This window comes from Danio rerio, chromosome 7, assembly GCF_049306965.1.
Source record: "Danio rerio strain Tuebingen ecotype United States chromosome 7, GRCz12tu, whole genome shotgun sequence".
Lineage (NCBI taxonomy): Eukaryota > Metazoa > Chordata > Actinopteri > Cypriniformes > Danionidae > Danio > Danio rerio.
Genome location: NC_133182.1, coordinates 57,490,431 through 57,514,858, shown reverse-complemented (window position 1 = coordinate 57,514,858; position 24,428 = coordinate 57,490,431). Strand labels below are relative to the sequence as shown.

Here is a 24,428-nt window from a genome sequence, read left to right as displayed (position 1 = left end):
CTAGAAATTCTATGTTAAGCTGCTTTGACACAATCTACATTATAAAAGCGCTATAGAATTAAAGATGAATTGAGCTGAACTGAATATAAGGTGGACTGAAATGTACATTTATTCTTATATTAAATATACAAAAACCACACCACACTTATGAGAACAGTCACAGTAAATAAAGTTTTATAGAAAAAAAGATAGAAAAAATAACATTTTTCATTTGCTGAAAATGTTTTGTTTACAGCTTTTACATTTTTATATGTAAGCTAATTTGGAGCAAAATCAGAGTAAATAAATATGGATGAATCTGTGAATGTTAGTTGAGTTCTTTTTAAATCTTCAAACAGAAATGTAACACAATTTGTGAATCCCTCTCAATGTGTATGGTTAGAACTATATGCAAGACAGCCAGAAATAAGTTAAGAATACAATCAAAAGGATAGACAACTTTCTGATGATTACTGGTGTTTCTTTCCTCTTCCCATTTCATGTCCATGTTTATTTGGAAATGCACAACACAAAGAACACACCTATCGAAGGATTACCTCATGGAAACCAAAGCACTGTTTCCATGAAGTGGTGTAATAGTCATTTGGTTAGCAGGATAAGAAGCAGTGTGTATTTGCAAGGTGTAGCATTAAAACATTGTAGAAGGTGTGGTCTAGTTTCATTCTACGGAAGCCTTGAACCGCAAGGGGGGGGGGGGGGGGCAATCTTGGTGGTGAACATTCATTCTGAAGAAAACATTATGCATTTCTTTACACTGTGAACAACATATTTTGATTTATGTATTTTGTGTGGGTGTCCAAACTCGGTCCTGGAGTGCCAGTGTCCTGGAGAGTTTAGCTCAGGGGTGGGCAAACTCTGTCCTGGAGGGCAGGTGCCCTTCATAGTTTAGCCCCAGCACTAATCAAACACACCTGAACATGCTAATCAGTGTCTTCAAGATCACTATAAGCAGGTGTGTGTGATTAGAGTTGGAGCTAAACTCTGCCGGACACCGGCCCTCCAAGACAGAGTTTGCCCACCCCTGGTTTAGCTCCAACCCTAATCAAACACACCTAAACCAGTTAATCAAGCTCTTTCTAGGTCAGGGGTGTCAAAACTCTGAGGGCCGGTGTCCGGGATAGTTTAGCTTTAACTTGCTTCAACACAGCTGCCAGGAACTTTCTAGTTTATATAGCACACAGGTGTCAAACTCAGTACAAAAAGGGCCGCAGCTCTGCACAGTTTAGTTCCAACCCTAATTAAACACACCTGATCAAACTAATTGAGTCCTTCAGGCTTGTTTAAAACCTACAGGTAAGTGTGTTGGAGCAGGGTTGGAACTAAACTGGGCAGGGCTTCACTCCTCCAGTTATTGAGTTTGACATCCCTGATCTAGCAAGAGCTTGATTAGCTTGTTCAGGTGTGTTTGATTAGGGTTGGAGCTAACCTCTCCAGGACATCGGCCCTCCAGGACCGAGTTTGGACACCCCTGACCTAGAAAAAGCTTAGCTGCATCCCAAATGGCACACTATACACGATGCACTCATGCACTATGTACTTATGCACTTACACACTCTACAGGATAGTATATGTATGTAGTGTCGTCCCAAATGGCACACTAATGTTTTTTTACTAAGCGGAAATTCAAACCGTTTCCCTGATGATGTCTGATGGTTGCCAAATTTTAAATAATACAAATAATACCTGCCGTGGCGAGGCAGTGGCGCGGTGGGTAGCACGTTCGCCTCACAGCAAGAAGGTCGCTGGGTTGCTGGTTTAAACCTCGGCTCAGTTGGCATTTCTGTGTGGAGTTTGCATGTTCTCCATGCCTTCGCGTGGGTTTCCTCTGGGTGCTCCGGTTTCCCCCACAGTCCAAAGACATGTGGTACAGGTGAATTGAGTTGGCTAAATTGTCCGTAGTGTATGAGATTGTGTGTGGATGTTTCCCAGAGATGGGTTGCGGCTGGAAGGGCATCCGCTGCATAAAAATTTGCTGGATAAGTTGGCGGTTCGTTCCGCTGTGGCGACCCCGGATTAATAAAGGGACTAAGCCGGCATGAAAATGAATGAATACCTGCCGTGAGTATTGCCACATTCACCATTGGGAGGCACTATAATCACTCTTGTAGGAGAATTTTGCTTTTACCATCCAAAATAAATAAAGTTATTCAACATGTGAGATCGATTGCTCCGCCCCTTCCGCTACGTAAGCAAACCTGCGGTCGATGAGTGCGTGAAGTGACCATCATTACACACTTCATTTTAGTGGCTGAATGAGTGCAGCATCCGTGTAATTAAAGTGCACTTATTATTTTTAGAGTTTTCAGTGTGAACGCACTACTTACACTATTTATACCTTAAAATGGCGTAGAATAGTGCCTAAGTATGCGATTTGGGACGCAGCTCTTGATTAGCTGGTTTAGGTGCATTTGATTAGGGTTAGAGCTAAACTCTCCAGGATACTGGCCCTTTAGGACTGAGTTCAGACACCCCTGTAGGCTACTTAAAACCAGTAGTTAAACCACCATTAGCATACTGTAACCAATTGGTTCCTCCATTGATTTAAAAAAATAAAAACAGACCCACTTCTCCATCTTTATCGGTTTCAGCTCAGAGAAGTTTAAGATGACTTGGTACAAATGGCAGAAAAATCATAAATTCAATAGTAATATGTATTAATGGTATATAATTGACCAACAGGTGGCGCATTTATCAACCTGATGCTGCCATTCAAATCATTGATATTTTATGAAAAAGGTTTTATTTTCTGATACAAAACCCATCATTTTCCGGTAATCAGATTCAACGACAAACATACATAACATTGCATTAACATGTTCTTTTGGTCACTGAGTTCAGAAACATGAAGTTTAAATCAAATGCATGACACTTAACGTCAAACCAGTGTTACAAAGCAGTGCACTTTATTCAAATTCATATATTCCTTTAAACACAGGAATATAAAGTATCACGTCAACCACTCGTGTGGATGCATTTTTACATACAAATATTAATTTATAACAACAGCATGGCGTATCTTCATATCACCATAGCATGGCTATAGCATGATTCATTTTATTGTTCCAGCTTTTCTTGAATCAATAGTTGAAAGACTTGAAATAAGATCAATCATGTCCAACAGTGAATACTAATTCTTAAGCATTATGGAGTCACATCTGATGTGGTTGTCGCCATTTTCTCTGTGGTTTTATGATCAGCACCTACTGCTTCAGCAACACATGTAAAACCTTGTGCCCTATAACAACAACAACAAAAAAACAAACACAAGTAAATATGTAGGATTATGTTTCTTAATATAAATGGGAAAATAAAACAGTGGTGTGCTCACTTCAGAAGATCATCCAGTTCTCTTTTGATCTTGTTGACCACCGGCGGCCCCTGGTAGACTAGAGCTGTGTACAGCTGCACCAGAGAAGCTCCCGCACGGATCTTATCCATGGCATCCTGACCGCTGGCCACTCCTCCCACTCCAACAATTGGCAGCTTCCCTACAAACTCACACAGACATTTATTTCCTTATTTACCGCATTCACTTTCTATCAGTCCAAACACACAAAAATAGATAAGTAAAATAAGTCTTAAAGAATTGAATGGTACCTTGTGTTAATGTGTACATCTCTCGCACTGTCTGAGTGGAAAGCTCTTTAAGAGGTTGACCACTGAGTCCCCCAGTCTCAACTCTATTGGGGTCTTTTAGAGTGTCTGGCCTGGAAACAGTGGTGTTGGAAACCATTACACCATCAACACCAACCTAGGAAAAAATAAGCATTAGCTAAAACATTAACATGGCAGTATTCTAAATGACCCAGTCATAGTTATATCAATTATATGGTAGCCTGACCTCCATGATGACCTCAGCTATGTCTTGCTTGTCCTGTATAGTAAGATCTGGGGCAATTTTCACCAGCACCGGCGGTCGATTCTCGATTCGCAATGAATCACGCTCTTTAACCACCTGACATCAACAACAAAACAAAATGAAAGTGTAAGTCTAGTCCCGGGCGATGCAGTGGCGCCGTAGGTAGTGCTGTCGCCTCACAGCAAGAAGGTCGCTGGTTCAAACCACGGCTCAGTTGCCGTTTCTGTGTGGAGTTTGCATGTTCTCCCTGCCTTCGCGTGGGTTTCCTCCGGGTGCTCCGGTTTCCCCCACAGTCCACCTGCGGTACAGGTGAATTGGGTAGGCTAAATTGTCCGTAGTGTATGAGTGTGTGTGTGAATGTTTCCCAGAGATGGGTTGCGGCTGGAAGGGCATCCGCTGAGTAAAAACTTGCTGGATAAGTTGGCGGTTCATTCCGCTGTGGCGACCCCGGATTATTAAAGGGACTAAGCCGACAAGAAAATGAATGAATGAAGTCTAGTCCCAAAACTATTGCCAATATAGTGTGTATGTGTGTGTGTGTGTGTGTGTGTGTGTGTCTGTGTCTGCGTGCGTTAGTGTGTGCGTGCGTAATATTAAACAAGTAGCACAGTGATTAGCCAAGCTGTTATACAGCCATATTGCAGTGTTACAAGTATGATACTACATTTATATAACTGTTATATAACAAGGTGTATATGTCTGGCTCTCAAATCTGATTAGCTGATAGCAGTGCAATATTCAGCAATATTAGCACTCGTACAGCCCCCTCACCCTTCTGTATTACTCTGCTTACATATAGTGACAGCAGATCAATAAACTCATTACAGTTTGAGAAATATTGCAGCTGTTGGACAACAATGTTCTTTTGAGGCTTTTTCAGTTGAGAATGTAGTTTAGATTGGAACTATGCAGTTTATTTATCAGAATAGTGCCTATTATAAATAATTATAATTTCGGAGAGACTGCAACAGAGAAATACTAGGAAATCTCTGTAGACTGATTTAGCCACTTTAAACACTAGCCACTTTAAATACTAGCTCTAAAATGACTTTTGTAAAGGTGCAATTGTTTCTGCTGTTCTGACGTCAGCTGCAGATAAGAATGAGTGGCAGAATAAAGTAGATCCTCATACATGAGTTTTTAAACTCATGTTTGATTTTCTTTTTTATATACACACAATTATGCCATCAAACTGTTGTATAAACACAAAAGTGTTGAATCATTAGATAAGATATTTATTGTCTGTTAAATTTTATGAATTTAATTTAATTAGTTTTTAAATAGAGCGGAGGTCTTCACACTGTTATTTTATTTGTTAGAGTTAAATGTGTTCAGATGAAGAAAGAAAAAAGACAAAAAAATGAACTGATCACATTAAAATTAAAAATTTGAGACAGGCTGCACCGGTAAACAGTATCTTAATAAAAATAATAAAAATAAGCACTCAACAAACTAATCCATCTTGACGGTCTCTAGTGAAGGCATTATCTACACACAATACGAATTCCCAATAAAAATAAAAATATTACAGAAAGAAAATACTATTCATGAAAATAGCAGACAAATCCAAATGCCCAATGCAAGCGGGCTGCGTTCCAGACCAGTTCAGCTGAATGACGTATAATGTCTCCAACATCGCCTCTAGCCCTTTAAGCAACTAGATAGCAACCGTCTTCTTATACAAGCATAACCGATTTTAAAAATCAAGAGTGTGATGTAACTGATGTGTTTTATGTCATAGAATAAAACGATAAAGTATCTTGAGTTTTTGGGTGCCGCAAAAAAGCAATTTAACCGAAATCCCATGCAAAAAGAAAAAACATTGACTTTGGGACGAGGGAACCGGAACTGCTCAAATGCTAACTCGCTTCTGGGTTTTGGCATACAAATTGACGTCATTTGTTCCTCCACTCTATACTGTAGAGCAAAAAGGATAAAGATGGATAAATTTGTGGCAATATCTAGACTATTTATTCCTCAAGTGATCCTGTGTATTTAATAAGCATAACATAAATTTAAAATGCAATTCTAATTGACCTAGCCTTTATCATTGTATTGAATACTATAAAGTAGTATGAGTTATTCCTAATTCTGTGAAAGGAAACCATGACCATGATTTTAAACATTCGACTGATGTTATAAAGTGAATTTAGGTCAAAGTATTTCACTAAATCTGTTTGTAAACAGGTTTATAAATGCAAAACTACCATAGTAAATCAATGCACAGACCAATTGTAGGTTTTTCATTATTATTATGATAAGTCGATTTTTTTTTTTTATTGTGGGCAGAATTTTTACCGGTATTTTGCAAACAATATTGTACATTTCTAGTAAATAACAATAATTTAAAAAAATTTAGAGTAATATAAAATGGCTTTAAACTTCTCTAGACTAGCCATAATCAAAAAAACACATTTTTTTAATGAAAAAAAAGACTTTATTAAGACTAATAAAACAGCTGTGTATACAAATATTTAAAAACACCAAAATTAGTTTGCATATCACTTCTTTATTACTATGTTACTTTCATGATGTATTTTGAGACCATGCAAGAATTTGACATTTCTTTGTGTGATTTTTTTTTAACAAAGCACAGCTGGGTGGTATGTCTACATAGAATCATAGAACTAGTTATGAACACGAACCATTTTTCTGTTTTATGGAAGTTGAGGGCAGCTACTAGTTCTGTAAACAATGAAGAAATGTTTTATCTCTCAATATGCATTAAATACCTTGTCCAGAAGGTGGCGCAGTTCTTCCTTGCCCTGTAGATCTCGAAGGCCAGGAGTGTTGGGGCTGCTCACGTTTACTACAAGGTAGTCAGCAAGAGGACCCAGTGTCCGTACTCCTTCCACATAATCCGACACTGCATCTGGCGAAAGCTTGTTCTTTCCAAGATTGATGCCAAGAGGTTTGCCTGCTGATATTGAACATGAGTGTAGATACAGTCTAGGATGACTTTCCTGGCACAGCCACTTAGATTTATTCAAATAAGTAGGAAAAATCACTGAATGTCCCTTATTTACAAAGCATTAATGGAAATTGTTATGTAAAGACTTTAACAGTGTTGAGTGAAAATACAAAAAGAAAACTCATCCCCAGTTTACACTGTTGCCTTCAAAACAAATACTTACCTTTTGTTAGCTCTGATTGAACATGCTCTCTGGCTTTTAACCTTTCATGTACTGCAGAAAGGCCACAACTGTTGAATCCATATCTGAAATATAGACACACACATCATTATGGGTACACTAAAGGAAACACACTACACAAAGGTTTAGTATTTCACATTTATCAAAAAAAAGAGAACATTTCAGTGACACAGGCCTTGTTTCTGGGCAATACTAAGATATAAATATCTCAGAGTTTGATAATCATAAAAAGTATCTGATCACTGTATTATGACATCAAAACAATAGCGGTGTAATAGGGAAATATTTAATTAGTGGACTAGAATACATTTTTTTTATGACTTGTCAGTGTGAATGGCTAACATATTCTGTCTGGGTTGAGTACTGACCAAATGCATCTAGTCTATGGCGGTCTTTTAATGCTAAAAATGATCACACATTCGAAGCCATCCTTCATGGCCAACAATGTAAGCCAAGTGTTGAGATGCTGCAGTATAATATGGAGGTTCTTGGTTTAAGATCTCAAGCATTTTGAAATAGAAAGTCCAGACTTAAATTTTCAAATGCCGTGCAGCATTTGACATTCAAAACCTGCAGCATGGACAAATGCCATTCATTTACTTCATCTGGACTCCACCCTTGTTTGAATATCTGTGAAGACTCTTCACAGAGCCCTGTCTGGCAATATTGGTCTTCAACTAATATTAATGCGATTTATTTAGCGTTTAATATTATAACAACAATTAGAAACAAACTATAAAAACCACAATTAGAAACTTGGATAAAGTTCAAGCACACTGTAAAAAAACTAAAGGGTCTAACAGGTTATGTAAACTGTCAATATGTCTGTCATACATATACATAAATATAAATATAGCTAGACAGACAGACAGACACAGACAGACAGACGGATAGACGCACAGTGTATGAGTGACTGCCAAGTTTCCTTTGAAAGGAGCTGGCTCATCTGCAGCTCATTTGCATATACTCAATGGTGAACATAAACAGTATTTTGTGTGACTGAGACATGCTAATACCATCTAACTCCAGCTTGGATTACTGAAACAGCTTAAGCTGCACTTTTACAACAAAAATAAAAACAGATTTGCTTATGTTCTGTGCATGATATGCAACTAATTTGCAACTCAAAAACATTAGAGCTGTTAAAAGACAAATATTATTACAACATATTGTATATTCTATTAGTTAAAAATGTAGTCCCTTTTAAGAAACGCATACACTTATTGTTAGATTGTCTAATTAATTCACCAGATGAAGTGAAACTCAAACAATCACACTTTACAATAAGAGGCCTTAAGTTAATTTTAGTTTTTGTAGTTGCAATCATAGATGCACAACAAACAATACTTTTCCCAGCATTTATTATTAATAGTTCAACATTTAGTAAGGCATAAATTAAAAGTCAAAATGATGCTTGTTAAGTTAGGGATGAAGTTCATTCTTATTGTCATTCTAACCTAACTCATCGGTTGACAGAACAGAAGAAAGCCAGAAAGTCTTGTCAGTTGTGTAAGTCTGATTTTCTTTATTCTGTGAAAACAGCTGTCCTGAATGATGCTTATCCTGCTTACCACATGGCTGCTAATTCTTTAATTGCACAAAAGGTTGATAGAAACGAAAACAGCTGAATGGAGCATTCACTAAACTGCACATTATTTAGTCACAAGATGGTGGTAATCAGTCAAAAATGCCCAGCTGACCAAAATGAAACGGGTTGAATGGAGCCTATACTTAACAACGTAATAACTAATGTTACCAAAGGTGAATATTTACAGTAATAAATGCATAGTTCATTGTTTCTTTATGAAATAAACACATTAACATTAACTAATGGAACCTTATTGCAAAGAAATAAAGGCCAATATACTAAAAAAAAAAAAAAAAAAAAAGTTTGGAAAACACTATTCAGGTTTATAATGTGAAGCAAATCTTTTAAAAATTTGCAACAAAACTTTTAAATCCCAAATTGCAATTTATGTGCTTTCCATTAAATTGTTAAAGCAACTGACTTTTGTATTGGTAAACTAGTAACCAACAGTAAAGAAGGCAAGCATAATGGATAGAAGCATTATATGTAATGTTCGGTTAGTCTGTTTATTTGGCAACTTGAAGTAACACCTTGGTATGCTCTCTCTTAGTGAAAATTTGGTCATACCTGTTAATAATAGCCTGGTCTGACTCCAGTCTGAACACACGTGGTTTTGGGTTTCCATCCTGTGGTTTTGGTGTGACAGTTCCCACCTCCACGAAACCAAAGCCAAGTCTATAGAGGCCATCCACTGCCTCACCGTGCTTGTCAAAGCCTGCTGCCATACCAACTGGGTTCTGGAACTTACGACCCATCACATGCACTTCCTAATGGCAATAAATGTTAAAAGAAAATCATTCATTTCATTCATTCATTTTCTTGTCGGCATAGTCCCTTTATTAATTTGGGGGTCGCCACAGCGGAATGAACCACCAACTTATCCAGCAAGTTTTTTACGCAGTGGATGCCCTTCCAGCCGCAACCCATCTCTGGGAAACATTCCCACACACATTCACACACACACTCATACACTACGGACAATTTAGCTTACCCAATTGACCTGTACCGCGTGTCTTTGGACTGTGGGGGAAACCAGAGCACCCGGAGGAAACCCACGTGAGGCAGGGAGAACATGCAAACTCCACACAGAAACGCCAACAGTGATGTTCTAAGGCACAGTGATGTTCTAAGCTTTATATTTGTGTTAAATGAATCCCCGCTCTCTTATCGAGATGCTGTGACTGTCCGGGGCTATCCAGAGCTGCTATCAAGAGTTGAAGAAGAGCAAAATATTTTAATAGCCTTGCATGTATTTAGGCCTTTTTAAATACAAGAACTGAAAGTTCTGTGTTTTTGATAATATTGGAAGTTCACTAAAACCTGGCTGGAAATATTAATGAAGTAAATATTTTTAACTTATTTAATAATATAATTTTTTTCTTAAATAGGCCTAGTTATTGCATTAAACAGTAGTTTATTTCCTTTTAGTAAAGTAGTAGATTTAAAGTTGTGCATTTCTTCTTGCAACATCTTGCATCAAATATAGCCTACGCTTCAAAAATTTTTTCTTTGTTGAGACATGTTGAATTCTTAAATTGCACTGTTAGTCATTTCTTTAAACTTGTTTAATCCATTGTTTTCTGTAAAGCTGCCTCTGACCATTACATGTACACACTAAATGGTTATAAGAGATGTGTTTAAGGGATTATATGTAATATCCTTCATTTATTCTCCTAGGAAAGGAGACATCTTCACTTAAGTATCATACTTGGAGGGAAAATGCGCTTTAGGCATTTTAAAGCTTGAAGCATTATACTTCTGAATGTTCCCAATGCAGCGTCTGTGGATGGGACACTAAATTTTACATGATTGTTTCTTCTGACTGCCACTATGCCTGACACAATTGTTCACCTGATTTTTAAGTGATAAAAATGCCATGGTTCTCTTATTAGTTGAGCTAATTGGAATGCAAAACTATGTCCCATCCACTGCTAAGTGTATTCAACTATAAAAACTTCCACTGCTAAACCCCCCCAAAAAAACAGGTCTAGAATTATTGGGAAAAGCATTATACAAATAAACTTAACTTTAAAAATTGGAAATAATTGTGCAGCATTGACAGCTATTTTTAAAATTATGCACTGTAGCAGTCTATCACTAAGATTACTCACTGACCAGTGAGGTCGGGTCCTTATAGTTGTTGCGAGGCACAAGTCCAAGACCAATCAATCGGACAGCCATGAGATGAGCCGTCTCTCCTCCCACAAACCTCTGCAGAACTGGCATGAGTGCACTGGCATAAAAACACTCATCCCCTGAGGCTGTGAGGTATCCCAGGAACAGTGCACTGCCACATCCTATGATCTTTACAGCATCTTTCGCCTGTTTCTGCAAAGATCAAAAGAGGACACTTGAGTAACAAGAGTCTTTTTAGTTTCTTTTCTAATCCATTACCTGCTTAACTAAGACAGTGCTCTAAACTCGGATTTAAAAAGTTAATTCATTCATTCATTTATTCATTCATTTTCAGCTTAGTCGCTTTATTAATCCGGGGTCGCCACAGCAAAAAGGAACCGCCAACATATCCAGCATGTTTCTACGCAGCGGATGCCCTTCCAGCCGCAACCTATCTCCGGGAAATATCCACACACACTCATACACTACCGACAATTTAGCTTATTCAATTCACCTACACCACGTGTCTTTGGACTGTGGGAAAACCGGAGCACCCGGAAGAAACCCACGTGAACACAGGGAGAATATGCAATCTCCACACAAAAATGCTAACTGACCCAGCCGGTGTTCGAACCAACGACCTGCTTGCTGTGAGGCGATCGTGCTACTGTGCAAGTTGCAAGTTGTCATAAGTAATTTAGTCTCTAAGCCCTCATTAAAAATGTCCATTAATCCCTATACCAAGTTAAAATGCTTATTTAAAATTTAGCCTTTAGTACAGAAAACGACTTATTCTGACCTTTAATTAAAATAATTTAAAAGGGATAGTTAACATAAAAGATTGAGATAAAGTTGGTTTTATATTCACACACTCAGTGGCAACTTGTGACATACTCTCTATGTTGTTTACCATGGTACTTTGAATATTCAATCTGAAATCACATGCAAGCATGACTTGAAAACAACATTGGCACTATTTACTTGACTGTGAACATTGTTATACTTTGATAGTCATTGGCTGCTAATATGATTTCTCAATTTAGAACTTGAAAGAATATGTTTATGAAATGATATTAGGAAAAAGTCTGAATGTGGGAATATAGGACCAACTTTACCTCATTACATAAAAGTAAAAATTTACTCCCCCTCAAGTGGTTCCAAACCTTTATGATGTTTTTATTGTTCTGTTGAAAACAAAAGAATGTATTTTGAAGAAACTTGAAAACGTGCAACCTTTGATAATCCATAGAAGTAAAAATATTCATACAAATTTTATCAGTGGTTACTAGTCTTCAGCTTTCCTCAATATAGCATATTTTATCTTCAACTGAAAAAAGAAAGTCAAATAGGTTTGTAACAAGTGAAGGAAAAGTAAATGACAGAATTTTTATTTTTGGGTAAACTAGTCCTTTAAGATAAGGAGTATTTTGCAGGCAGCGACAATCAATCTCTCTCATTCTCAGATCATTTTGCTATCTGAATACAATTTCACCAGATAACTGAATATCTCTATTTGAAAATAATTGATCATGTTAGATGGATTGTTATGATTCTGCAGTAGGAGTGCATCTCCACAAAATCTAATAAACACTCTATAAACCTTTTGGGGTCCACCCCCGACACATTTTAATTGTGGTCTGTGATATTTGCAGTGCATTTCTGTATTTGCACGTTGTCAGTATTTTCACGCATAACAATCTATACATACAAGAAAAAGACACGATTAAAATAAAGTGTTTTATTATATCCAGAGTCTAACAGTATTCAAGTACAGTAATGGAATGATAAAAATAAAAGTAATACAAAAAATGGAATGGTTGTTAAAGTAAAATGTTGAAATTCTTATGACTGAATGCTTTAAAGGTCATTATACAATTACAGGCCTCAAAAACACAAGCAATTAATGATCTATAATCCAAGCTCAACGTTGCATATGTCCTGCGATGTGACGAAGGATCACAATGCAATATCGATGCTAAAATGATATTGTGCAGCCCCAGTTTCAATTGTACAAAAAAAAACTTTTGTTTATCATGATTGATAATTTATCAATTTATTTATTGATTATTTATTTATTTATTAATCTATAACAAAAATAGATCTAAATAAATATATTTATAACTAGGGCTGGGTGATTAATCGAAATCTAATCGAAATCAACATTTGGAACCAATATTCGCAAAAATTTTTCCTGGTCGATTTTTTTCAATTACTTTCCCTAAGGTTGTGGTCACGTGACCCCGCTCTGTTTGTTACCTTCATGTTACTTTGCACTACATTGATGATTGACGAAGCTGCGCCTGATATGTCTTGAGACGGCATATTTTCATCAAAATTATTATTTAAATTAAACTATTTGCTTAAAGAAGATGCAATAAATGCACCGTTTAAAATATTATTCACAGAATATGCAAGAGGTATTTTATTTAGAAGAGATACTGCTTATTTTCTACTTTAATAATGAAAAATATTAAAAATACCTTATTTTGTTTCCAAAAGTGCAAGTTATTTTTACATTTTTATAGGAAACAAATGAATGTTGGTTTTAGGCAATGTGTGTTTTGATTTCAGTTGTTCAGCATTGATGTTTGATAAATAATCATAGGTAGTAGATAGTGTGTTACCTTCAATTGTTTTAAAATCAAGTAATGCCCCCTTTCTTCAAAAATCTCTCACTGGTAATATGTGAGCATATTTACTGTACAAAACCTGTCTGTGAACTATGAGGGCAAAAAAAATATAATAATAATCGTTCATTAATCATAATCGAGTTAAAATGTTCAATTAATGGAGATTTTGATTTTAGGCCAAATCGCCCAGCTCTAATAAGAACCAAAACACATCCAAGACACAAAAAATTAATATTTTAAATGACCACAAAGCCTACTGAAATTAATGAATGAACAGAATCAACCTTAGGTAAACAATGTTTCCATTGGTGTTTGAAATAGGTCCGTAAGCTTATATTAGATGGATTTTAGTGCAGATAAACTGCATATACAACAGACTATGCAACCTAAATTGGGGTAAAGCTGGTTTTAAATTCACACATTCAGGCATTCTCTTAAGTGATAAAGTTTCAAGAAAAGTATTCTTTGCAAACTCCAAATAGGTGAAATCATATTAGCAAGCAGTGACTACCAAAATACAACATTGTTCTATGTCAATTAAATAGTGTTAATGTCTTAATCCATATTTACATACCATTACAGACTGAATATTTAAATTGGTGTGATAAACAATATAGTTTGGGTTAAAGTAGGTTAGATATTCGCACATTAGTTCATTTTAATGTTTACCACGCTATTTGAATAGAGTCTGAAATAGCATGCAAGGATGACTTCAAAACAATATTAGCACTATGCAATTGACTGTGAACAATGTTGTACTTTGATAGTCATTGACTGCTAATATTGCACTATATAAAATTGGCAAACAATACTTTTCTGAAATTATATTAGTAGTAGTAAGCAGAAAGTCTGAATGTGTGAATATAAAACCAGCTTTACTTCTATACAATATAGAGTGTGTGCCACAAGTTGTCACTCAACAAATGCGTGAATATAACTTTGAATATTCGATTGAGGTAAAGTTGGTTTTATATTCACACATTCGTTCAGTGACAGCTCCATGCATTGTTTACCATTTTACTTTGAACATCTGAAATCACATGCAAGTATGACTTTAAAACAACATTTGCACTATTTATTTGACTGTGAACAATGTTATACTTTGAAGATTGTTGACTGCTAATGTGATTTTACTATTTAGAATTTCTAATTAATGTTTTTCTGAGATTATATTATTGAGAAAGACTGAATGTGCGACTATAAAACCAACTTTACCTTAATGTATATTCGATCTGAAATCACATGAAGTGTCACTTCAAAATAATACCCTTCTAAAATGATATTATAAGGGGGAAATTCGGGATGTCTGAATATAAAACCAACTCTACCTCATTGCAAGCTATACCAACACTTCAAAATATTCAAAATAAAATACAATCAACAGATATTTTATAACCATAACTTAGTATTTAACAAAGCCGATTCAATGCGTTTGAACCGCAAAACAATGGAAACTGCTGAGAGATAAAGCTAAGAGAGCTGTAAACACATGTTCTGCTTGAGCTGAAGACGATTTTTTAAACACAAATTTTATCAAAGAACAGCGGCACATCGCTAATTCACCTTCAGCCGTCCCGCCATGTGTGTTGTTATCCAACTCTATCCAAACAACATGCAGCGCTTCGTTTTTCACTTCCTGAACGAACTCTCGCGAGAACAACATCACCACGCACTCACTCAAGAGCTAAACTTGTCGTGAGATGTGTTTACATAACACTGCTAAATGTAATTCGGCGTAATTTAATAGGTAATTTAACTTTGTTAATTGTGACTTTTGTACAATAGTTAATGTTAAGCTAAGCTAATTAAAGATTATGTAACTTTTTAATTTAAACTATTTTAAAGACGTTTAAAAATATATAACTATATATTATAATTATTACCATTAGTATCGTAAAGCTTACATACAAAAACTGCATAAAAACCGTGATTCTTTTACTTTTCCATATTGTTAGGCTATCAAAGTTCAATGGAATTGGGGTATCATCATAAGAAAAGTGACGACAAAGTTTTTTTTCAATTTTTCTACATTTCTATTAAATTCATTACCATTTTACAATATTAAGAATCGATGTTAGAAATCGATGAATAAATTTTGCATCATCATGGTGTGGCTAAAATCAAAATGTCTGTCATCCTGAATTGCAGTGTAATGGAACCTTTTTGGAATGCAGAGTCTTGGTTTAAAGTCAGATTTTGCATATATTTGAGTGCCTGCTCCCATTTCCCTAATGAAGTTAGTTCACATTCACTGTTTTCACAAAGTGAGATTTCAGATTTGCCTAAGATGTACGTAGACTCCCTGTTTTCTAGTCCTCACAAGAGTTTCCTAAACGGAAAGCTGCTTCTCAGCTGCTATCAGCTATGGCTTTCTCAAAGCAATTGCTCATTTATTGTTGGATTTCATTCGTTTTGATGCCACTTACAACTTGTACAGACGAATCAGAGGACAATGAACACCAAAAATATGATTATGGAAGGAAAGTTCAACAAATACGAGGAGGAAAAATGTATAAGTTTGTTCAGGAATCAATGTCATGGATTGAAGCGCAACAGAGTTGTGAAAAACATCGAGGATATCTTCTGAGGGACTTGAATGATGAGATCAAGGAGCTTGTACTTGCACAGTCCACACAAACTGGACCGTGGTGGGTCAGTCAGACCTTGATGTATAAAAATTCCATCACTGGTGAGTAATTGTAAAGCTTATGGTTTTCCTTCTGTAGACCTTCTGTACTTCAAAGAAGACCTACTTGTGCCTTAAATAGATAATGCTGAGTGCTGTTAGATGGCAAAAGTCAAATTGAACAAGATTCAATCTTCTCTTATGAAAAGAACGTTTGAAATCCAGAAATTTCCTTGCAGAATTACAGAATTATTTTGATTTGGTAAAGTGACGTTATTGCAATATTTTATCTTGTCAAAATTGGTTATGTGTATCATGCTGTTCAGGATGTTGTTTTAAAAATGGAAAAATCATGATTTCAGATAGAACCAAAAAGCTTGATGTCATATGACAACCAATCCAATATGTTGTTACTGATTTTAAGGACCTGCTCCTGTAGTTTTCTCTGAAGAATCATGTGCTAGCATAACTCTTGTATAATCTCAGTAGAAAATGTACAAAAATAGTTACTGTGGTGGTACCTTTTGAAAAGATACACATTGTAAAACAAATGCTGGGGTCCACACAATTCCTACAATCCCAAGTTAACTTAATTGTTTTTGCAAATGTAAGTGGATTTAATATAAAACAATTAGGTTCTTCCCCAAAATACTCAAGAATTGTGTTGATTAAGCTAATTTTAAGTAAGTAAATAAGCATATTTTTTGAGTGCATGTTTGGATCTAAATAGTTCATCTTAGTACTTTAAAGGTACAAAACAAAATTGGCAGCTTTTATAGCTTTTTTTTCAAAGAGTTAAACATAAACAGCAAAACAGAGTTTTTTCACCAAACTTAAGATGCTGCAAATTGTATTTGAAAAACAATAATTTAAGAAGTATACGCTAAAAAATACATTTGCGGTTTGTTCAAACTACTCATTTAAAATGAGCTGAAACAACACAATTCTTGCTTATTTTTGGAACAACATACTTGTTTTATGTTCAGTCCACTATTCCTTCATGTTGTCCCAACACTAATTGATTTTGTGGAACCTGGCATTTTTTCGCAGTATATGGAAATGAAATAAATGAGATTATATAATTTTCACAAATTTGTTAAATGTGTTTTGGTATGATTACAGGATTTGAGCTTGCCTCATTTTACCCTTATAAAAAGGACGGCAGTGCTGAAAATCACCTTGCTTGCGCTTATTTAGTCAAAGATCCATTTCAGCTACTGACCACACCCAACTGCAGCATGAGCTTTAGTTCCATCTGCACGCAAGGTATCAAAATAATTCAATCTCCTCTTCTCAACACATATAAAACAATAAAGCTATTTTATTACTTAGTGTTGATCAAAAAAACTCATGATTTTTTAAGAAAATAGAACAAATCTTATATTGTGGTTATGTTGTTACAGATTTAAATGCTCATCAGAAATCAAGTGAAGAAACCAGAAGGAAGCGCAGAGGTGTTACTGACATATTATCAGCATTGCATGGCAATGTAGGAACTGACCAGCTTTTGACGGTTGGTGAGATTATTCAGGTTAAGAAATTGGCCTTTTGCAGTCCACATCTGTTTCATAAAAAGTAGGACTTGATAAAAAATAAATAAATGACAAAAAAGCCCAAATAAAGAAAACAAATAACTTTGTGTTTAATAGATGTCTAATAGACATTTAAACGTACAGCTTGTCAAAAATGAGGCTAAACTTGGGCTGTCAGTGAAAATCTATTCATCTAAGAATAGCCCAAAACTAGACTAGTCGTCAAATAGACAGATTAGACAGAATATGTGTAGTCATTCATTTCTGTTCATTTGATGTCTAATCTAGACGTCTATTAGATTTTCACTGACATCTTAAATTTAGCCTTGTTTTAGCCAAAACGACTATGTTTAGACGTCTGTTAGACATCTTTTAAAAACAAAAAATGTTTGCTGGGTACTATAGTGATTCATAATAAATACAATAGTGTTTCAGAACCATGCTACAGTAAAGTCTTTTACTCTGTAAATATTATAGTATTTACACCACTTTGGTGTAGCAGCATAATGTAGTTTAAACTATTGTGATAAACTTACTAACAATGTAATATAGTTTTCACTTTAGTAAATTGTGAGATATCATATACCCTATTTGTAGAAAACCTGATACAGTATTTGGTGATTTTACATTGGTAGTTACTGTATTCATTGATTATTTTACCACAACAACTATGGTATTACCACAACAGATTATTAAAATACTGGACAGGATCATGTGTTATTTTTTGCTTCAAATGGCCCAGATACAAAATATCAAATATGTTTAATTTAAACTTGTTTAAGAGTGTAGATGTGAATAAATGAAACTACGGGCTTGTTCTTTTTAAGTAACTAGACCATAATAAAACACTTATAGAGTGGACTTAAAAGGAAAAATTACGTACAAGCTACTGTATAAAAAATACAAGCATCAAACTAAACAATATTTTATGAACTCCCAAGCCTTCTTTTCAATCTTTCAGGATGCTAAAACAATGCTAAAAGATTTGGAGACTACACCGATTGAACTGACAATGGATGATAGGGTAATGTATATCTTTTATACATTACATTATTGCATGCAGTATTTATAAATTAGCATTCAATAGCCTATATTTATATTTCAGTATTTCAGCCTCTAGAATATAAATGTTGGCTCTGTAGTTCAGATTTGTACTAGTATGATGTATAGTAACTTATATACTTATTATTAGTCAGAAATAAAGTGTCATTAAACAATACATATTGCTTCTTTTCCATATATAGAAACTATTTACAACAAAACTTTTTATTTACAGTATTCTCAAATTAGCCAGCAAGATAACCTTACCTTATACATATATGAAAAAGAAGTAATATGCATTGTTTAATGACACTTTATTTCAGACTAATATTAATTAAATATGTAATTATACATCATACTGGTTATAATACTGGTACAAATCTAAACTACCAAGCCAACATATATTTTCTAGAAGCTGAAATGCTGAAATATACAGCTGAATTATTTGCCCCCCTTTTGAATTTTTTTTTCTTTTTTTAAATATTTTCTAAATGATGTTTAACAGAGCAAGGAAATTTTCATGGTATGTCTGATAATCTATTTTTTCTGGAGAAAATCTTATTTGTTTCATTTTGGCTAGAATTAATTTTTAAAAGCCTTTAAATGTCACTTTAAGCTGTATAGAAGTGTCTTGAAAAAGATCTAGTAAAATATTATTTACTGTCATCATGGCAAAGATAAAATAAATCAGTTATTAAAACTATTATGTTTATTTAAATATTGTGTTGAGAAAAATCTTAAAATCTTCGTTAAACAGAAATTGGGGAAAAAATTAAACGGGGGCTAATATTTTTGACTTCAACTGTACATTGGTATAATGATATGCAATATCCACAGCATTACTGTACTGTACTGTAGCAAAAGCCTTCCAGGCTTTAATACATGAACATGATCAACAAAACTATATTGAAAACTAGTAGGCAAGGGACAGTATGTTTATATCTCACAACAACATCTCTGAGAACTGGCAACAAATCTTCTTTCTTCAGTTTATTTAATTCATATATTCCCTTGGTATATCAATCACAATTATTTTCTTCCTAAACAATTAGGTCAGTTACCTTCAAGCCATTTATAAAAACCTGAAAGCATCTACTCCAAATGACAACCAGCTGAGTGAAATTGTCAACTGTACTGCGGCCATGCTTTTATACTCACAAGAGTGTGAGCCTGACAACATGGAAGAGGTAATTTATAGACCAAGTGATAGACAAATAAATTATTTTCATTGTTTATTGATTGTATTGTATATTGGTTCCACTCATCAAACAGTTTGAGCAGCTTATTACTCTTGCCGGCAAAATTTATGCAATGGCTGTTGTCGGTAATGGAAACATTGTCAAGGACCTTCCAACAGGAACCATTTATGTCAGCAGGTCAGTATTAGTTGAATGATTCCTGGCATCTCGCATCATATGCCAAGGTTTTCATCTGTTGTACAACTTTTTTTTTTTTTACATAGACAAAATTCAAGCACTCTGGGTAGAAAGAATATTGGCTCCACAGATGGAGGATATTGCCAACTTCCATCTTTTTCTGCAATGAAAAGTCAACTGCCTTCTGGCAATGTCAATGTCCAGGTTTGCTAGTATAGATTTAAACTTAATAAAACTATTACTTTTTACTTGCAGTATGATTCTGATATTATTGTGTTGTAATTAAATCATAATACAACTTGCTCTGTTTTGAAAATAATCTTATTATCTCCACCTTCAGTTGGCAATCCAGGCATTTTCTGAAAACGCACCTCTATATAAATTTCTGGAGAGCGCCAAATACGTCCCAGGAGCTACATTTTATTGCAGTTTTTGTTTTCACAAATCTACCAAAGGCTGCTGTGTACACTTTTTGAGATCTTAAATTTCTCTTGCGAGTGCCGTTCACACCTGCTGTCCTTGCATAAAATCACCTCTGTCGACTGACTGTTTGACTGACAGATCGACTGACCCACCCTCCTCCTTTCCTAAACCCAACCAATAGTGTTTTCAAAAGCACTGATTGACCATATGTAGCTGTGGCTGCATAATTCACGATTTCCAGAAACGCATATAGGTCTACCTTTTCAGAATGAGCCTATGTTGTCAATGGTCTGTCAATTAGAGTCTCATTTCTATAATTGTTATCAGCATCATTATTTTGAATATGCTAAAAATGCTATTATTACAGCTCTTTCAGTTTAAAGTGAATCCATTGGAAATGAAGTCTGACGAAAACATCACTGGAACAGTTTGCAGCTTTTCTTTGCAGAGTAGCAACTCTTCAGTCAAATTCAAAGATCTTCCAGAAAACATTGAGGTAAAAACCAACAACTTAACTCATTTTATTACATGCATGTTAGAAAACTACATTGATCTTGCATCATCTGTTTGAAGATTGCTAACACTGAACACTGCAGCATTTGCAGTTTTTGACTTGCTCAATGAACATTGTAGGGCGTTTTAATTCGTATAGTCCTAAAGCTATATTTAGTGTGAAGTACATAAAAAAAAATAAACACAAATTAATGAAATAATCAATACACTGTAAATACACTGTCAATACCCCCAAAAAAAATTAATAAATAATTAATTGTGTTGATTTAACTTGTTTTAAATAAGTTTGAACAAAAGTAGCAAAAGTACTTGAGTGTACACAGAGAATTGAACTAGATGTTACAAAGAGTTACTGATGCTTCTGTGCAGATATATTTACCTCAACCTGAAGCAGCTCAGCCTGAAGTTGTGGACGTAACCTGGAAAAATGGGTTTGCGGTCACCTCGACTTTCAACATCACAGATGCAAATGTGACTGTCGTTGTAACAGCAGTCCCGAATCGAAACATAAGCCTCAGTTTTACATTGCACCCACCCAATGGGACAAACATCAGCTCTTGGAATCAAAGCACTACTGTGACCTATAAAGGTAACTTTGAAAAATAAATTCAGTGGTTTACTTAAATGGGTTGTGTATAGGACTGTTATGAAACCTTTATAATCATGACATGCCATGAATATCAAGGACATTTTATACATGCATATAATTGCTGTTATTAAGTGCCATTTACTTAGTTATGACGTTTTATATGCAAATGTGACATTGCTTGTGATGTTTCTGTTATGACAGCTTGACATAACCAAATGCATCATAACCTGTCTCTGTTGTAACAAATTGGCATTAGTAGACAATATAACTTGTCATAAATCTGTCATAAACATGATTGTCACAATGCCATTATAATTGTGTCGTGATTTTTATTGAAGCATCATTAGTACTTACTTGACCTCAACCACAGTGGAACAAATTGAATTTGTCATTAAAATCTTATTAAAGGTAATTAAACATTAATGCTGTCGTTATGAAATTATTTAAAATAGTTTTTAATGGCAAATTCATTGTACTACTGAATAAAGCAGTCATTAAAATGCTCATAACACAATTGTAATGACTTCATGATGATCATGTTTATTACAGATTTATGACATGTTATGTTTTTTTTGATAACGTCAAGTTGTCACAACAAAGACATTATGCACTTGGTAATGTCAAGTTGTCTTTACAGAGATATCTCAAACAATGTCACCTTTGTGTTTAAAATGACATAAATGAGCGAATGACACTTTGTCAAGGAAATTTTTCATAAACACCTTCTTTATATTCATGCCATCATGTTATGATTGCAAAGGTGTTACAACAGTTTTATGAAGAAAAGTGTTACCAATTCAGTTACTAAAATTAATAATATATCATTGCTATTCATTATTATTACCATGATGTCTTTGCATTATTTGCGCAATAGATGGTTATCGCTGGCTGATCAACCCTGATATGAGAAAGGAATTGGATGGGACCTGGAAGGTGTCAGTGTTACCAACTTCTTACACCTCAAGTGATGTGCTCACCTTCAAAATGTCTGTTTTTGTAACCAAGTGCCTGTTTTGGGACACAGATAATGGACAGTGGAGTAGAGAGGGCTGCATGGTGAGACTCCATAATGCCTGCTCATTAATATACATTCTGTGTGGAGTTTTTACATAATGTTTATGATATCATGTCTGTCTAAAGGTTGGTCCCAATACAATGCCGAACTTAACGCACTGTTTGTGCAACCACACAACGTTCTTTGGGAGCTCCTTCTTTGTGATGCCCAACCAGGTGGATCTGTCAAAGACCGCAGCTTTGTTTGCCACAGTAAATGAGAACTACATAGTGGTGGTTGTGCTCAGCTGCTTTTTTGCGCTCTACCTGATCCTTGTAATGTGGGCCTGGTATGCAGACCGCAAAGCTCTCCGAACGGTCAGTGCACTCATATTTATTTGCCTATTTAACACACATGTGGTTTGTTGATGAGACATGTGCCATGACTAGGGCCAGACAGAATCTACAGACATTTTTTTTGTGCAAAATCTGCAGATATATGTGGAATGACTTTGGGGGTATCATAACTAAAAACCTAATATATGAAATAAAAGTAATAGCTATTTAGTTTTTATTTAATGTTTACAATGAAAATCCACTTAGATTACTTATTTGGTGAACAAAGCAATCTCTCATATAATATATATGTAATATATACTAAAAGACAGAAAATTTTACTTTACTAACTGTATTGTAAATAAATCATATGAAAATTATTCAAATGATTTATTCTCTTATTAGTCAATAATATTACTGAAATTAATTTAAAAAACTGAATAAAAAAAAACTTACATACATTTACACAAGTCCATAAATAGACTCAATGATGGGCTAAAAATCTGCACTTAGATTCCGTGTGGGCCTAGCCATGACCAACCCAAGTGGATTATAGCGCAGATGAAAACAAATCCCATTAACCAACATTGAAGAATGATTAGAAAGGTTAGATTTGAAAGTAAAAAGCTAACAAGTAATACGTCACGTTTTCTATTTAAAACAGTAATTCAAATGCATTTCCAAGTAAAATATAATCGACCTTGCTAGGAGAGATGTTTTAGTCATTGCAACACAGCCTTCCACTTTAATTCAGTATATTATAATTCTGTTATGGTCGTCCTTGAAGGCTGAGATAATAATATTTAAAAATCTGCAATCTGAAAGTTAAAACAAGTTTAAATATTGAGAAAATTACTTTTAAAGTTGCCTAAGTGAAGTGCTTAGCAATGCACATTACTAATCAAAAATAAGTTTTGATATCTTCACAGCTGGAAATTTACACAATACATTTATGGTACATTAAATTTACTTTAATGTAATGAGTTTTGACATAAAAGTAAAACCAATCGTTTTAACCAATACAATGTATTTTTGGCTACATGTACCCGTGCAACTTAAGAGGATCTCATATATGTTGTTTTAGCTTATGCATGAGACTTTTCATTCCTTCTCTGTCATTAGATTATATTTTTATCAAAATACTTAGACTTCTGAATATTATATGTAAATAATGAAGTCTGCACCGCGCCCAAGTTTTTTATTTTTTATTTTGGTGTGTTAATCTTGATAATAATATCATCTAGATTGTCATGACTTGCACTCGTTAAATAATTACTTATATAGCGTTATTTTACATTCTTGGGAGATTAAAAAAAAAACACAGGCATTGTGCTAAAACATCTGTTTTTTGTATCTCCCAAGAATGTAAATTAAAGTTATATAAGTAATTATTTAGGGGCAAAGCAGTGGTGCAGTAAGTACTGCTATCGCCTCACAGCAAGAAGGTCGCTGGTTTGAGCCTCGGTTCAGTTGGCGTTTCTATGTGGAGTTTGCATGTTCTCCCCGCGTTCGCGTGGTGCTCCAGTTTCCCCCACAGTCCAAAGACATGCGGTACTGATGAATTGTGTAGGCTAAATTGTCCGTAGTGTATGAGTGTGTGTGTGAATGTGTGTGTGGATGTTTCCCAGAGATAGGTTGCGGCTGGAAGGGCATCC

At 35.0% G+C, this 24,428-nt stretch overlaps 2 protein-coding genes across 6 annotated transcripts in view; one reads left to right on the top strand and one right to left on the bottom strand.

Moving 5' to 3' along the window:
• Window positions 1–2,881: 2,881 nt before the first annotated feature.
• dhodh (dihydroorotate dehydrogenase) lies at window positions 2,882–15,008 on the bottom strand. 4 transcript variants are annotated; one of them, XR_662224.3, is made up of 9 exons: window positions 14,908–14,948; window positions 10,715–10,927; window positions 9,167–9,366; window positions 6,994–7,076; window positions 6,592–6,779; window positions 3,842–3,955; window positions 3,598–3,751; window positions 3,329–3,495; window positions 2,882–3,235 (listed from the first exon to the last, which is right to left on the bottom strand). XR_662224.3 is itself a non-coding variant. In XM_005166562.5 (9 exons), the coding sequence occupies exons 1-9, from the start codon at window positions 14,923–14,925 to the stop codon at window positions 3,142–3,144; spliced, it is 1,221 nt and encodes a 406-aa protein (XP_005166619.1). In that variant the 5' UTR covers window positions 14,926–14,948; the 3' UTR covers window positions 2,882–3,141.
• An 11-nt stretch (window positions 15,009–15,019) lies between these two features.
• pkd1l3 (polycystic kidney disease 1-like 3) overlaps window positions 15,020–24,428 on the top strand; it is a 29,745-nt gene continuing 20,336 nt past the window's right edge. Inside the window, exons 1-12 of one of the 2 annotated variants that reach the window (XM_073907361.1) lie at window positions 15,020–15,091; window positions 15,871–16,033; window positions 17,093–17,236; window positions 17,374–17,483; window positions 18,464–18,526; window positions 19,596–19,730; window positions 19,816–19,919; window positions 20,006–20,123; window positions 20,710–20,838; window positions 21,225–21,444; window positions 22,319–22,500; window positions 22,585–22,815. In XM_073907361.1, the coding sequence (XP_073763462.1) occupies window positions 15,877–16,033; window positions 17,093–17,236; window positions 17,374–17,483; window positions 18,464–18,526; window positions 19,596–19,730; window positions 19,816–19,919; window positions 20,006–20,123; window positions 20,710–20,838; window positions 21,225–21,444; window positions 22,319–22,500; window positions 22,585–22,815 (1,593 nt within the window). In that variant the 5' untranslated portion in view covers window positions 15,020–15,091; window positions 15,871–15,876. Of the gene's footprint in view, window positions 15,092–15,629; window positions 16,034–17,092; window positions 17,237–17,373; window positions 17,484–18,463; window positions 18,527–19,595; window positions 19,731–19,815; window positions 19,920–20,005; window positions 20,124–20,709; window positions 20,839–21,224; window positions 21,445–22,318; window positions 22,501–22,584; window positions 22,816–24,428 lie in introns of those variants that run through there. The other variant, XM_021477985.2, reaches the window with a different exon arrangement.